The following is a 13,429-nucleotide window of genomic DNA, read 5'->3' as shown; positions in this document are numbered from 1 at the left end:
AGTGAAAACCTACAGGATGGTAGCTCTCCAGGGACAGTGTTGGAAACCCCTAGCCTATATTGCCTTCCTTCATGTAGACCAATTGAGGGAACACTGCCCCTCTCATCTTCAATAGAACTTACCTCTTTGAAAGGTTCAACATAGAGTTAATAGATCTTTAGAGGCACACTTACGTTTGTTTTGAATTGTAAATACTGCAGATTGTACTTTTTGCCCTTAGTTTCTATTGGCATGTTGTCTATTGCACAAATCAATGATCATTCAAGATCATGGTCTTCTGTATTAGGCCCATTTCTGTTTAGTTTGGGCTTTTGAAGAACACAGAGATTCATACGAACAGTGACTAATAAAGGAACAGCCAGAGGTCAGAGAGGTCGGAACACACAACACACTGTCAGACGCCTTCTCGCTCCACTAAATGACACAGCATGTGTTTTAACCCCCTCAAAGAAAGCCTCTTTTTGTTTTGTGTGTGTGTGTTTGTGGCTGTTTGAGTGTGTGTGTGTGTTCTATTCAGGAAGGTTTGGTGGAGTTGTTTAGTTTCTAAGTATGTCTAGATGTCTGTCTTACATTTTTGTAGCTTGTTCTCATTGGTCCAAAATGATGGGAGCACTATGCCGAATTGAATTTGAGAGTTTCAAAAAAGATGGAGCAATTAGGCTAGTCAAGGTTGCTATTTGGATTTTTAAGACCCAAGACCTAACAATTCCCTCAAGAGTGCCTAGTTGGAAATACTACATACACACACTCGTTATGTTCTTTTATCCTCGTGGGGACCTAAATGTATTTCCATTCAAAATCCTATTTTCTCCAACACCTAACCCGTAACCTTAAACCTAACCCCTTACCCTAACCATAATTCTAACCCTAATTGTAAACCTAACCCTAAGCTTAAAATAGCCTTTGTCCTCATGGGGATGTGGGAAATGTACCGATGAGGGAGAATTCTTCTTGTTTTACTATACTTGTGTGGACTTTTGGGGATTTTAGGTCGCCACAAGGGTAGAAGAACAAACACACACACACACAGGACTGATGGCCTCCACTACCATCTGTTGCCTCCTTTCACTCTGACATCATCCCACCATCCCCCTATTGTGTTAACCCCTCATCACCCGGCCTTCAATTTAACCTCTTAATTACCACTAACCACCCCCCTCCCTGTCCCCCCCACCCAGAGACACTGTGCCACTCGGCCCGTGCACTAATCCGTCAGCGTCTGCCCTCTTAACACCTGCCGCCACACTCGTCTAACTCAACTCCCATTCTGGAGCCCATGCCAGTTTCTTCTCTATTTCGCTGGTAGAGCACGCACAGCGAAAAGCCCAAAGTGGCGCGCACACACACACATGCTGAGACACACACGGCTGAGAATAGATAGGTCTCTTTTGTCATTGTCCCCCCCAACTCCACTGCCCTCCCACCCCCAGACATCTTTTGCAGGGCGCTGATGTGTAGGGCGCTGTGCCTATTGTCCAACAATGGCCACCGTAGGACCCCAAGGACCCCCTGGTGATAGGTGGAGAGCGAGACGTGAGGAAATGTGACAGTTCTGGTGCAGCTGACACAATGATGTTTCTTTCCCGCGGCTGGCTGCCTGCCCTGCGTTGGCTATAAGAGAGCCCTTTTCTCACTGTTGTAGTTTTCGAGAAGGAAACCAACATCTGCTGTGGTCTGGAAACCACCTCCCTGCTGCCAATTACTTGGCTGTAATGGATGTGTGTATTTCATCCACAAAAATAAAAAAACAGCTTGGAACCGATGCCCCTTCACAAAGATAAATACTTATCTTAGACATGAATAATGATTTTTCTGAAGATGTTTGATATAGGAACACATTTTGTTTTATTTTACTTTAGGGTATCTATTGTGCTGGAGGTTGATTACGAAAACAGGTTTGTCATATATTCTCGTGATTATACTGACGCCACCTGCCCCTTTTCATGATTTTTTATCTTTGCTTTTCTCTCAGGGTGTCTTGTAGGAGTGAGGTTAACTACTCTTTGTTGATGATGGCACATTTAGTCATTTCCCTTCATATTACTACCACTCTCAATGTGACCTTGGCATTCACTGTCAGTATTGGGATTGTGTGAGTGCGTGTGTATGTGTGTGTGAGTCTCAGTCTGCATGTGTGAGTGTGTGTGACTGTGTGTGTGTGTGTGTATGAGGTGGAGAGAAATAAATGTAGTTTGTTGATAATGGCGTATTGATGGGGTTTGGAATGGACTGGCCCTGAGGCCTCATCCTGACTGGTCAGGACTGAATGCACCTCTTCATGCTTCACTAAACACACTCAATTAAGGCATGGGGAACAGAGGACACGAGCGCACACACACACACACACACACATACTTTCAGTATAAGCTTCCTTTAAGGACAACCGTCAATCATCCTGTTCGGGACAATAGCCATTCCAAAATCAGTGTCATGCAAATGCTCTCCCTCTCCTCCTTCTTACACACACTGTTACATTTATAAAACTGAAATATGCACAGACGTAACACCCTCTTACATTGTGACAGTGAAACATACGGACTATGTAGAAAGTAGGATTTTGAGTAATAATGCTCATACTTAAACACATTGCACTGGGGCCCAGTGGGAGAAGCTTTTTCAAATGATTGCAAACTGTGTTTAGGGTGTGGTAAAAAGGATTTTATTAACTGAGCGTACCAGGGAACGGGATGTGTATTTTCTATTTATTAGCAACCATCATTCTAAAGAGGCTAGTCTTTTAGACAAAGGTCCTTTGTTGTTGATGACTGCGGCATGATAGCATTTCCTCTCTATTTGACCTCCTGGTGACTGTGCCAACTGGGTTCTTTCTGTCTCTGTCTGTCTCTGGGTTGAAAATATAGCCTACCAGATGTCAGTTACTGCATTGGTTGTGTGATTATCATATAACCTATTATTAGATTCTAAATGTTTTCTAATCGTTTTTTCTTGTTGTGTTTTCAGTTTTTTTTCAATGATCATCTCTCTAGTCTTAATGACAGTTAAAGACAATCCCTCCAACAACAGAAGTAAAGCAACATCTACAAACATGTCCCCCATCGCAATCACTATGAGAACCTTATGACTTTGGAGCGCACGGGTCAGTTTTCTTCATCAGGGATCAACAGACACTTGAGCTACCACAGCCCTGGGGCCGGAAATGGAGGTGTGGCCGAAGCAGGAGCAGGCGGTCCAAAGCAAGGCCGACGCTGTCAAGAGTGACCAGGAGGAGGACGATGCGACGGCCTCTGGCCACACCTGTGGCCTCTGTGGACGGGGCTTCCCTCTCCTGAGCTCGCTGTCCCAGCACATGCGCAGGCACACTGGGGAGAAGCCCTACAAGTGTCCCTACTGTGAACACCGGGCTGCTCAGAAGGGCAGCCTGAAAGCCCACATCCGCAGCCACAAGCTGGGCCTGCTCAGCCGGAGCCTGGGCAAGTTGGACGGTGAGGAGGGGGTTGAGGAGCAAGGACAAACACGGGGGGACCCTAAGAAACTGGATAGTCCCGCTGACAACCTCGCCAATGGCACCTCGGCTAAGAAGCACAAAGTCAACGGCAAGACGAAAAATAAAAGCTCCAAGAAGAAAGGCGAAGAAGCAGTCGTCCAGGATGACGGCAAGGAGGACGAGCCGCAAACCACGCTTGAGGGCGACTCACTTCCGGGAGGGACCTTCTGGGTGGACAATGGGGACGGTGCGGGTTCCTTTCCCTGCGGCTCTTGCAGCCAGGTCTTCCCCCAGGCCCTGCTCCTCAAGGCCCACATGAAGAAGCACCGCGGCCTCCTGGACCACGGTTGCCGCATCTGCGGCCGGCGCTTCCGCCAGGCCTGGTTCCTCCAGAGCCACATGCGGATTCATCGGGCCAAGAGTCAGCTGCGGGGTGGGAGTGGCGACAGCAGCGAGTCCCAGACCACCCTCAACGGGGTCCCCCGGGAGCCGGCGTCCCTGGTGAACGATGACTGTCTCTACGAGCTGTGTGCCGGCTGCGGCAACTTCTTCTACGACCGCAAGACCCTCCGGCTGCACGAGAGGGTCCACAAACAGAGCCACGCCCCAAGCAAGCCGCCGCAGCAAGACCCCGACAACAGCTCTTCGTCACCTGCCGCCAAGAGGCGCTTCCTGGAATGCCTTAACCTCAGGGCAACCGGGGCTGGAGAGGCAGCTATGGAGGGGAGTCTTGGAAGACGGATCCCCGAGCTGGACCCGGTATGCAGTTACCATGCCTGGCAGTTGGTCACCAGAGGGTGTGTGGTGGAGGTGACAGATAAAAGCCTAGGCTGGGAGGAGAGGCTGGTGGATGCCGAGGTGGCGTTTGCCCGGGAGAAGGGCGAGTATGTGCCTCTGAAACAGGAGAAGCGGAAGAGGCAGCTGGACTCCTCCCAAAGCAAGAAGAAGAAAGGATCTCAGGATGTTGTCATTAATGGTGGCAGCGGTGGGATCTCCCTCCAGCAGCGTGACAGTAGAAATAGCCGCACCTTATTGAATGGGCTCAGCTCAGAGACGTTTGGGATATTGCAGAAAAAGAAGGTGAAAGATGGTCATCAGTCCAGCAAGCAAGGCACTAAATCAAACTCTGCCAGTCAGCCCAGCACACCAAGACAAGAAGATTCTCTATCTTCCTCATCCATAAAGAGGAATAGTATCAAGGACACAACCTATGAAGGTAAGACAAAAAAACACCTAGATTAGCAACAAGAATTAGATTTTCTTTAAATGACATGACAAAAGTCATCTTGGTCGTATTCACACTTAAAATCCTGATTGAAAAGGGAACATTTTGCTTACTACTACAGCAATAACAATGAAAATATCCCCCCCAAAGTTCAGACATTACCATACCAAATTCCACTCCCATACAATATGCTTTGATGTAAATCATAGTTTTCAGAGTGATTCAGTCATGTTTGTTTTGGTTTCTATTGCTACTCAGTCCTGAGTTATGGTCAATCTATTTTCACATGGTAAAATGGAGACCTCACCTCATGTGTTGATTCATCAATTTACACATCTTAGCATAACTAAACGCCTCTGTGTATGTGGGCACATGTCTCTCTCGAGCTGCTGAAGTATGTAGAATACTTATTAGCATAGTAGACTGCAGATTGAGCAGTATGTCAAACAGAGACCTGTTCTTATGTTATGGTTAAAATGTCTGTATTCATGTACATCAACTGATTATTGGAGACAAGACAGTCTGAAAAGTGATGCTGCTTTGACTGTTAAACTGATAGGATAATAAATGTTTCCCTTCCGAGTCCTCTTGATAACAGTATTAACCAAGAACCGTAAGTACATGGTAAATATGCCCATATCGAGCAACTCAGAAGTTTGTAATAGGCTTTTAATGTTTGAAATTGCACTCATGACATTGACAAGCAAACGTGATAGATATAATTATGAATTCTGTAGCACTTTTAGTTCAGTTTTCCAGTTAAAAGCTGGTCTTCAGTTGCCATGGAGCAGTACTCATACAGGTAAAGGGTGTGTTTAGCAGTTGCCTTTAGGTTGCCACTGCAAATTAAATGGTGTTATGGCATCATCCTGTGGCATGGATTGCCCATTGCACCCTTCAACCTACATAATGAAATATGAAAGGCCTTTACATATGGTACATTGCTAAATAAGGCATAACCCTTTCTGTACCATTCATATAGCTTGCCATTTGTTTATTAGTGTTTTCTGGAATATTCTGTATGACTTTCTTAAACCTTAAAAGGTATGTTGGATGTGAAAACAGTTAAATTTAGCATATATGGTAAATAGTTTAGTAGTTAGGGTAAATGACTGAAAAATGACTTATGGAGAGTAGCATGACAATGTCCTCCTTTCTCATCCACGTGTTTGTTAAATCATGTTAGCGCTTATTAAATCTTTATACTTTGCTGAAGCTCATTTTCTTAAAATGTCTGTTTTTCAATATGAGCTTAGTCTAACTGTACTCTGCAATCCACAGATACCAAGCCATACTTCTGCGAGCACTGTGACTTCCGCACCAGGGACCCCTCTTCCTTCACATCCCACATGCACAAGCAGCACAAGGACGTCAGGGATGCACATCATCACATACTGGGAGCTATTATGGAAGACCCGAGCCACGGCGCTCCCAAAGCCTCAGGTTATGTGGAATATCTCCGGCTGAAGAGCACACTGCTCAGCCAGCCCTACACAAATCCCTACATCTGTCCTCCTGGCCAGGAGAGGGCGGCATCGAGCTGCCAGTCTGAGAAGTCGAGGAGCCTAAAAGTCAAAGGGCAATCCTCTCAGGATGCCATCATCTACGCCAGCCTCCTCAACCTGTCTGCCCCGCCCGAGGGCCAGGAGGAGGATGGCGGTGTAAACCCTGTGGCAGCAGCGTCTGAGGGTAAGCTGGTCAGACACCAGTGTCCGTTCTGCGCCCACACAACCCATTACCTGGAGGTGCTGTGGATCCACCAGCGTGTGGCCCACAGGGTGGATAGTGGCAGCTCCCTGGCCCCCAAGTGGGCCCCCTACGTCACCGGCTTCAAGGGCCCCAAGGCTGCTGGACGGCGCACGGGGCCCCCGCCCTTCCTGGAGGGCAAAGACTGCCCGGCACTCTCAGTCCCCCGGGCCCAGCGCACACAAGCCCCAGGTTCCACCGCCACACAACCGTCAGGTGGAGGCACCAAGAGGCCAAAGACATACACAAGCAGTACAACTGCTACTTCCCAGCCCAACACCAGCCAGGCCATGGTGTCAGCGTCGCGTACCTCCACAAGGTCTCCCCCTGGTGGTGGGAAGTCACTCCTACCTCAAAAAAAGAAGTCGAGCCGCCCAACCCATACGGAGGAGGTGGCCAATAAGAGCGTCCGATCTAAAACGAAAGCCCACCCCAAAGCTCCTGCCGCCACCACCACCGTCTCAACCACCGTCTCAACCAATATTCAAGGCTTCTCCCAGCAGTCGACAAGCAGCCCCAAAACCGGACATTATCGGGCGGCTGCCGAGGGAAGCCTGCTTCCGCAAGAGGGCCTCGGCTTTATTCTCGCCAGGAACCATGGCAGGGCCGACCACGCGTCCCATCTTACCCCAGACAGAACTCACCTCCACCCCCAGCCCCATCCACACCCCCACAGCCATCCACGGGATCCACCTGCAGCCCTGAAAGGTCAAGACCTTTGGTCAGTCACAAACATGTTTGGGGCGCAGGGCAGCAGCGGGTACCAGGCACCCACCACCCTCCTCGGCCACGGGAAGAGGGAGTCGACTGCTGGGGACAGCAGAGACACCCCGATGGACATGGGCATCCTGGGTCTGTTGAAGAACTACAACCCCCACGAGCTGGCAGCTCTCTACCAGCACTGGGGCTTTGTAGATCCCAGGCTTGACCCACAAGGTAAGGAGGGATTGAGTGTTGGGTAATGTAGTCCATTAACTGGCAGTGAAAATGGTTTTATAATGTTCACCACAGCACTACATAATTCAGCATGTACACAGACACACTGAGAGGGAGAGAAAGATAGACAGACATTCACAAAACTGACCATGTCCTTTACACTAAGGTCATTTTGAGAGTAGCAACTCTAACCTGCAGCTTGTCGTCGTAGATATCATCATCGTCCTCTTTAGCCCTTTGAGTCACATTTAATAACGTGACCTTTAAAAAAAAATATATATATATATTTGTCCTCCACCTTTTCTCTTTTTCTATGAGTGTTTTGGCATGAATGCTAATAGCTTGGGGAAACATGTTTACCAAGGCCGACAGAAGGACATGTTTCTGCCGGTGATAGTACCAGTCAAGGAATAGGTCTCTGTCTAGTGTTGACCTGTGTGTAGGTCCTGGGGTTGTGTGTGTGTGTGTGTGTGTGTATGTGTCAGTATGTGCATGCATGGATCACAGTGACACAGATGGGCAGTGGGCACCCAGTGCTGTGTGACAAGGATAAGTGTGTGTGTGTGTGTGTGTGTGTGTGTGTGTGTGTGTGTGTGTGTGTGTGTGTGTGTGTGTGTGTGTGTGTGTGTGTGTGTGTGTGTGTGTGTGTGTGTGTGTGTGTGTGTGTGTGTGAGAGAGAACGAGAGAATGATAGAGGTGGCAAGTCCACACACACACAGTCAATTCCATGGCCAGGACATCAGAGAGACCTGACACAATTGGAGTGACAGCGGGGGACAGCTCAGCAAGCAAGTACAGGGAAGGAGAGAGACACAGAGGAAAGAGAAGGAAGAACAGGTAGTGAAAGAGTGACCTAGTGAGAGAGATATACAGACATGGAGAAAGAGCGAGAGGAGTACACCTGACATGTGACACGGGAGCGCTGGCCAAGGGCACATCAAAGAGGCCCGGCAATTTAATTTGCAGTAATTTATGCGCTACTTCCCAGGCTGCCAGGGGGTGGGTCAGGGCTGTCGGAGGCACACCACCACGATTTGGTGCGAAAGTTGCCATCCACTGCCTTGAAGGAAGCTCCACCCCCCCATCTTAATGGCACATCAGATGTACTAATGAGCCCTGTACTTTGTGGCTGAGGTGGTCTAGCGGTTGGCGTCGCCGCTTCCAGCACACATGTATAGCTGTGTCTGCGCGGATTCAAATCTGACCCATAGCCCCTTGACACTGACTCCTATTCTTTCCACGCTATCACGATATGACTTAATTCTGTTCAATTACAATCTGGAAGAAAAACACAATGAACTAACTAGCCAGCTACTGTTTTTGCATAATACATCCCCACTGCACAGTGCCGGTGTGTAAAGATTGGATAAGGTAAAATAGTGTGAGATAGTTGTCACTATTTTCATGAATGGAACAGGTTAGCTACCTATCAAACACTGCAATTAGAGCTAGCTGGCTCGCTAACTGTAACATACTGTAGCAGGTCAGCTGCAATGTAGGTCAGCTAGCTAGCTAGCATTTCCTTCATAAATGAAGCAAACTATCTAGCTAGCTATCAACCAAGAAAAATAGAGGCAAGAGAGTGGTGTTGAACTACCAGACAGCTTTGTTTATAAACATTCTGATTTGGTCTATACTCATTCACTCCCCCAAATTCCACATCATTGGATTTGTGCAAGTATAGGCTGAATGGACTGGTGCGAGTACAGATTTGCACACACACACTAATGATGAAAAACCATTAGTTCTTTACGAAGTGTTTTTTTGTGTGTTTGCATGCATGTCTGCCCTTGTATATGATTTTATCCTTGGATGGCAGTCCTTCAACTTTGAACAAACACATTTGCTTGTGACACTGACCTGTGAAATGTTTTATACATTATTAATCAGACGTCAGTTATGGGTATGTCATTGGTGTGTGTGTGCATGCTAATAAGATGCCTGGCCACCAGCACAATGACCATTGATCCTCTGTAGCTCAGTTGGTAGAACATGGTGCTTGCAAAGCTAAGATGGCGGGTTTGATTCCCGGGACCACCCATTCGTAAAATGTATGCACGCATGACTGTAAGTCGCTTTGGATAAAAGTGTCTGCTAAATAGCGTATATTATAATTTGACCACAATTCAATGGGAGACTAAGAAATAGAACAAGCAGAACAGCCTTCACTTTTTCCCCTGCATGTCACTCCAAGTCAATATTACCCTGACATCCAAACGGAATATTGCCCTAGAAATATAGAACCAGTACCTTAACTGACTGTTGTATTATTAGGTTCAGTTCTTTGGTTGTGAAAGTCTTGGGATTCTAAAGTGTTGCCATGTCTCTTGTTTCTACAGGGATACTGCAGTACAACGGACATTTTGAAAATGAAGTCCATTCCTCCACAGAGGCCTCCAAACAAGTATGGTACTTTCCTTGTTTGGGTTTTGTTTTGCTGTGACCGTTCTCCCCCTTATAATTCGTCACCTGTGCCAGAGTCTGGTTGAGTGTTAATGTTCCCCTAAATGCCCCCTGGCCCAATTTATCTATCTGGATTTCAGTTATCGGATAGGATTCAATGCATAGAAATAGAATCTCTCTCCTTACTGTCTGTGCTTCTTTTATATGTGTTTTTCTCTCTTTGCGCTCCCGCTATCCTGTCAATAAAAAAATACTAAAGGTATTTAGACCTTTAAAAAAATCTCTCGCCACTCCTTTCTGCTCCCAGCTCCGAGAATCCAAAAGAGAAATCAGTGTTTGAAACACTAAAGGCGAGGCAGTGATACTTGGGCGTCTGTGTCAGACGGCTCTTTCTCTGCTTGGTACGAGGAGCTGACAGGAAAACAAAAAATAAAAACATCTTGACGTCCCCCCTCGGGGTAAACAGTCGTGCGTCTCCATATGGCATGTCAACATCCTGCCAATCATGACCACATGCAGGCCCTCCTGGACACTCTCTACCTGCCTGTCTGTTCGCTTTACTTTCTTCTTCTTCCTCTGTTGCCTTTGTCACGCGTGAGACGTGAGGACACACTGACACACACCGAAAGATGAACTCACGCACTCTCGCACAAACGGGCATTTTTGCACATTCAGAAACACATAGTCGGAGTTATACTTGCACACACACAAATACACTCATAGAAAGACAACTGACACTCAGCAACACGCACACACACAAACGTGTCTTGGTGTGATCTGTGGTCTGACTCCATTTTGCCCCTTGTCTCTGTCTGCAGGTGATCGGCTGTTCCGCTACTTCAACAGCCTCTCTCAGGAAGGGGACATGAAAACTCCACATGTCACATGCCCTGAAAACTCGACTTCCCAAAATGCACTGTTGCAAGATGAAAGGCCTGCAGTCTCTCACAGGAACCAAGCCATGACTACAGGAGCTCTTCACTTTAGGGGCCCAATTGTCTCAAGGGACACTCTTTGTTTACAACTAACTAACTAATCCACCCGGACTAAAGGAGCTACCATAACATGTGAACGTGACAGAGTGGAAATTCTTCCCCAACTGGAGTGTAAACTCACAACCATCTGCACTGTAACTCAACAAGCACTGTCAATACGTCGGACCCAGAAAGGCTAAGGCATTTCTGCATCCAGAGCGACAGAACTTCTCAGGAAGGTAGTAGCGATGCACTGAACCATCTGCTACATCACACACTGGGCTTAGATCACAGGAGGTTGGTGGCACCTTAATCGGGGCGGACTGGTTCGTGGTAATGGCTGGAGCAGTATAAGTGAAATGGTATCAAATGCATCAAATACATGATTTCCATGAGTTTGGTGCCATTCTGTTCGCTCCGTTCCAGTCATTATTATGAGCCGCCCTCCCCTCAGCAGCCTCCACTGGCTTAGATGTTTCTGTGGTGAAAGTATACTGATCTAGAGATGGTGCCGTTGTTTAGCTCGTGGTGATTGAGGTCAGGTTGGGTTAGATAACTGATCCTAAATCAGTTGTTAAAGGGCAGGAACCCAGGATCCCACAGGATGTTTTATGTAACCTTTAAACCCTTTAAATCCATGTCAGATAAAAAAAGCAGACTGAAACTTTCATGTTATAGCCCTCCAGAGAATTGTTAGAAAAATGGTGAAGTAATCGGATTGGTATGTGTATTTACTGTGAATGTGTGTTAGTGTTTTAGTCATCTGTTTATTTGAGCTTTTGACGCTTTTTTTTGTGGTATTTAGAAACGGTTTGGATTGGTCAGGTTAGCCAGCTCACAATAGCAAAGTTACTACCTACCTTTAAAGCTGGAATCCTTAATGGTGAAACAGCCACGTCCGTTTGTGGTATTACAACAGCTAAGAAGGTTTCCCTCGGACATCATTGTGCGATGCTCCCCAGGCTCTGCTTCTTCCCCAAAAACTAAAACTATAACAAAGGCTGTGGGGCGGACAGTGGCGCGGTTTCCCCCACGTATTATTCCATCTTTAAGCAACAATAATGAAGCATCTGTTTGTGACTTACCAGCCATCTCCAGCTATGTTTACATGAACAACAAGCATGCTAGACTCTGCTGACCTGCGATGTAGCGGAGGGTAAATGCATGTAAACGTTGGCAGGTAGCCTCGGCAGGTAGCCTCGAGGTTATAGTGTTGGGCCAGTAACAGGGGACGCAAGCAGAGAGAGGTTAGTACAGTGTTTCCCACACTTGGGGCCGGGGCCCTATGTGGGGTACTGAGAAAATCTGTACTAATCTTATTAAACAAATTTAAAAACAAAAAATATCGTTCAATATTTCCCCATGTCCTACCTTCCCTATAGGCCTACATTAAAATCCAAACAATTCAGTTATAAAAATGTCATACGTTATAGTTTATATAGGCGGTTGATCGTCTTATCTCGATCGCCCACTGGAGTTCACAGTTTAACCACCTTTTTTTAACCTCTACATCACAGCTTCTGAATAGTACCTAGATGGAGTATGCATGTTCTATTTTAGTTCTGTTGCGTTAAGTCTTTATGTCCACTCAAGTTGATATCCCAACGTTGAAAGACTGGCTTCTCCGTGTTCAAATGAAATAGATTCCATCGCTAGGGAACACCAACGATGCGGAACATGTTTCTCACACCTCCGAAAATGGTGTTCTGTTGAGATAATTCCACGTCCCAGGCCGTCTGATCCAGTTGGAACTGAAAATGAATCCAGACTGAATGGAAAAGAAAAGCACTATGTAACTTACAGATTTGCAGTGCTTCATGCATATAGTTGGATCGACACAACCGGTGGTTGTGAACTTGAACAGAAGCCCACTTTTGAGGTTTGAGAACAGAAAATGTCCCTTAGAAGGTAGATGTGCAGTTTGACTCCATGAAAATGACTACTCTTCATTGAGGAGGATTGTGGGTTCCGTCTTGGACTGTCTGTGTTTAGTTCCTTTATGCAGTGTTTTGTTTTGGTGTTTTGCTGAATCACTGGGTATCTCTATCTTAGAAATGGCTTCTGCAGTGTTTTAAAGTTATTTTAGCTGCCCACAAGGAAAGAAAGCCATCCATGTTAAATAGTACCAATCTGATGTTATTACTACGTTATTTATTGAATTGTATATGATAGTTATCCACCTTGATCGATTGTCGTATGTAAAAAAATAAATATATATATAATTTATGATTTGAAGTCAGAATGATAAAACGGTAGACTTTTCTAAAAAGAAAAGGTTGGTGCTTTAGAGGGACATGTATTTCAACAGAATGCTTCACGAAGACTAGCTATGTTTGCTCATGGCAAGTGCTCAGATATTCTTTTAGGACTTTAGATGATGGAGTTGTATTTTCAAAGTATTTATATTGCATAATACCTGTTAGTACAAATAAAACTTGATATATTTCCATGGGCATGGTTTTGGTCATTTTGTTATCCTTGAGGCCCTTTCATCAGCCTTTGAGGTGATATGTTTATGACAAAACACACATGATTGTGATTATGTAACATGAAAATAGTTGTTTAACAGTGCTTAGTAAAGCCCTCACACCATTTATTATTTCTAAATTAGCTGTTTTATTAGAAAGTAAAAAGTGAGTGTTACCAAGCAATATGGAAGGAATTTGACATTTTTTTGAGAGGAGAATCCAGGTGTACAAA

General features: G+C 46.0%; 1 protein-coding gene across 2 annotated transcripts in view; it reads left to right on the top strand.

Annotated features, from left to right (window-relative positions):
* Nucleotides 1-13,178, top strand: part of LOC129831134 (zinc finger protein 516-like) — a 43,022-nt gene extending 29,844 nt beyond the window's left edge. For both annotated transcript variants that reach the window (XM_055894207.1, XM_055894206.1), the window contains exons 2-5: nucleotides 2,962-4,661; nucleotides 5,952-7,352; nucleotides 9,692-9,756; nucleotides 10,574-13,178. In XM_055894207.1, the coding sequence (XP_055750182.1) occupies nucleotides 3,158-4,661; nucleotides 5,952-7,352; nucleotides 9,692-9,756; nucleotides 10,574-10,624 (3,021 nt within the window). In that variant the 5' untranslated portion in view covers nucleotides 2,962-3,157 and the 3' untranslated portion in view covers nucleotides 10,625-13,178. The remainder of the gene's footprint in view (nucleotides 1-2,961; nucleotides 4,662-5,951; nucleotides 7,353-9,691; nucleotides 9,757-10,573) is intronic.
* The last annotated feature ends 251 nt before the right edge of the window (nucleotides 13,179-13,429 follow it).

Source organism: Salvelinus fontinalis, chromosome 32 (assembly GCF_029448725.1).
Source record: "Salvelinus fontinalis isolate EN_2023a chromosome 32, ASM2944872v1, whole genome shotgun sequence".
Classification (NCBI taxonomy): Eukaryota; Metazoa; Chordata; class Actinopteri; order Salmoniformes; family Salmonidae; genus Salvelinus; species Salvelinus fontinalis.
The sequence above is the reverse complement of the archived record's forward strand: the minus strand, read 5'-3'. Positions and strand labels throughout refer to the sequence as shown.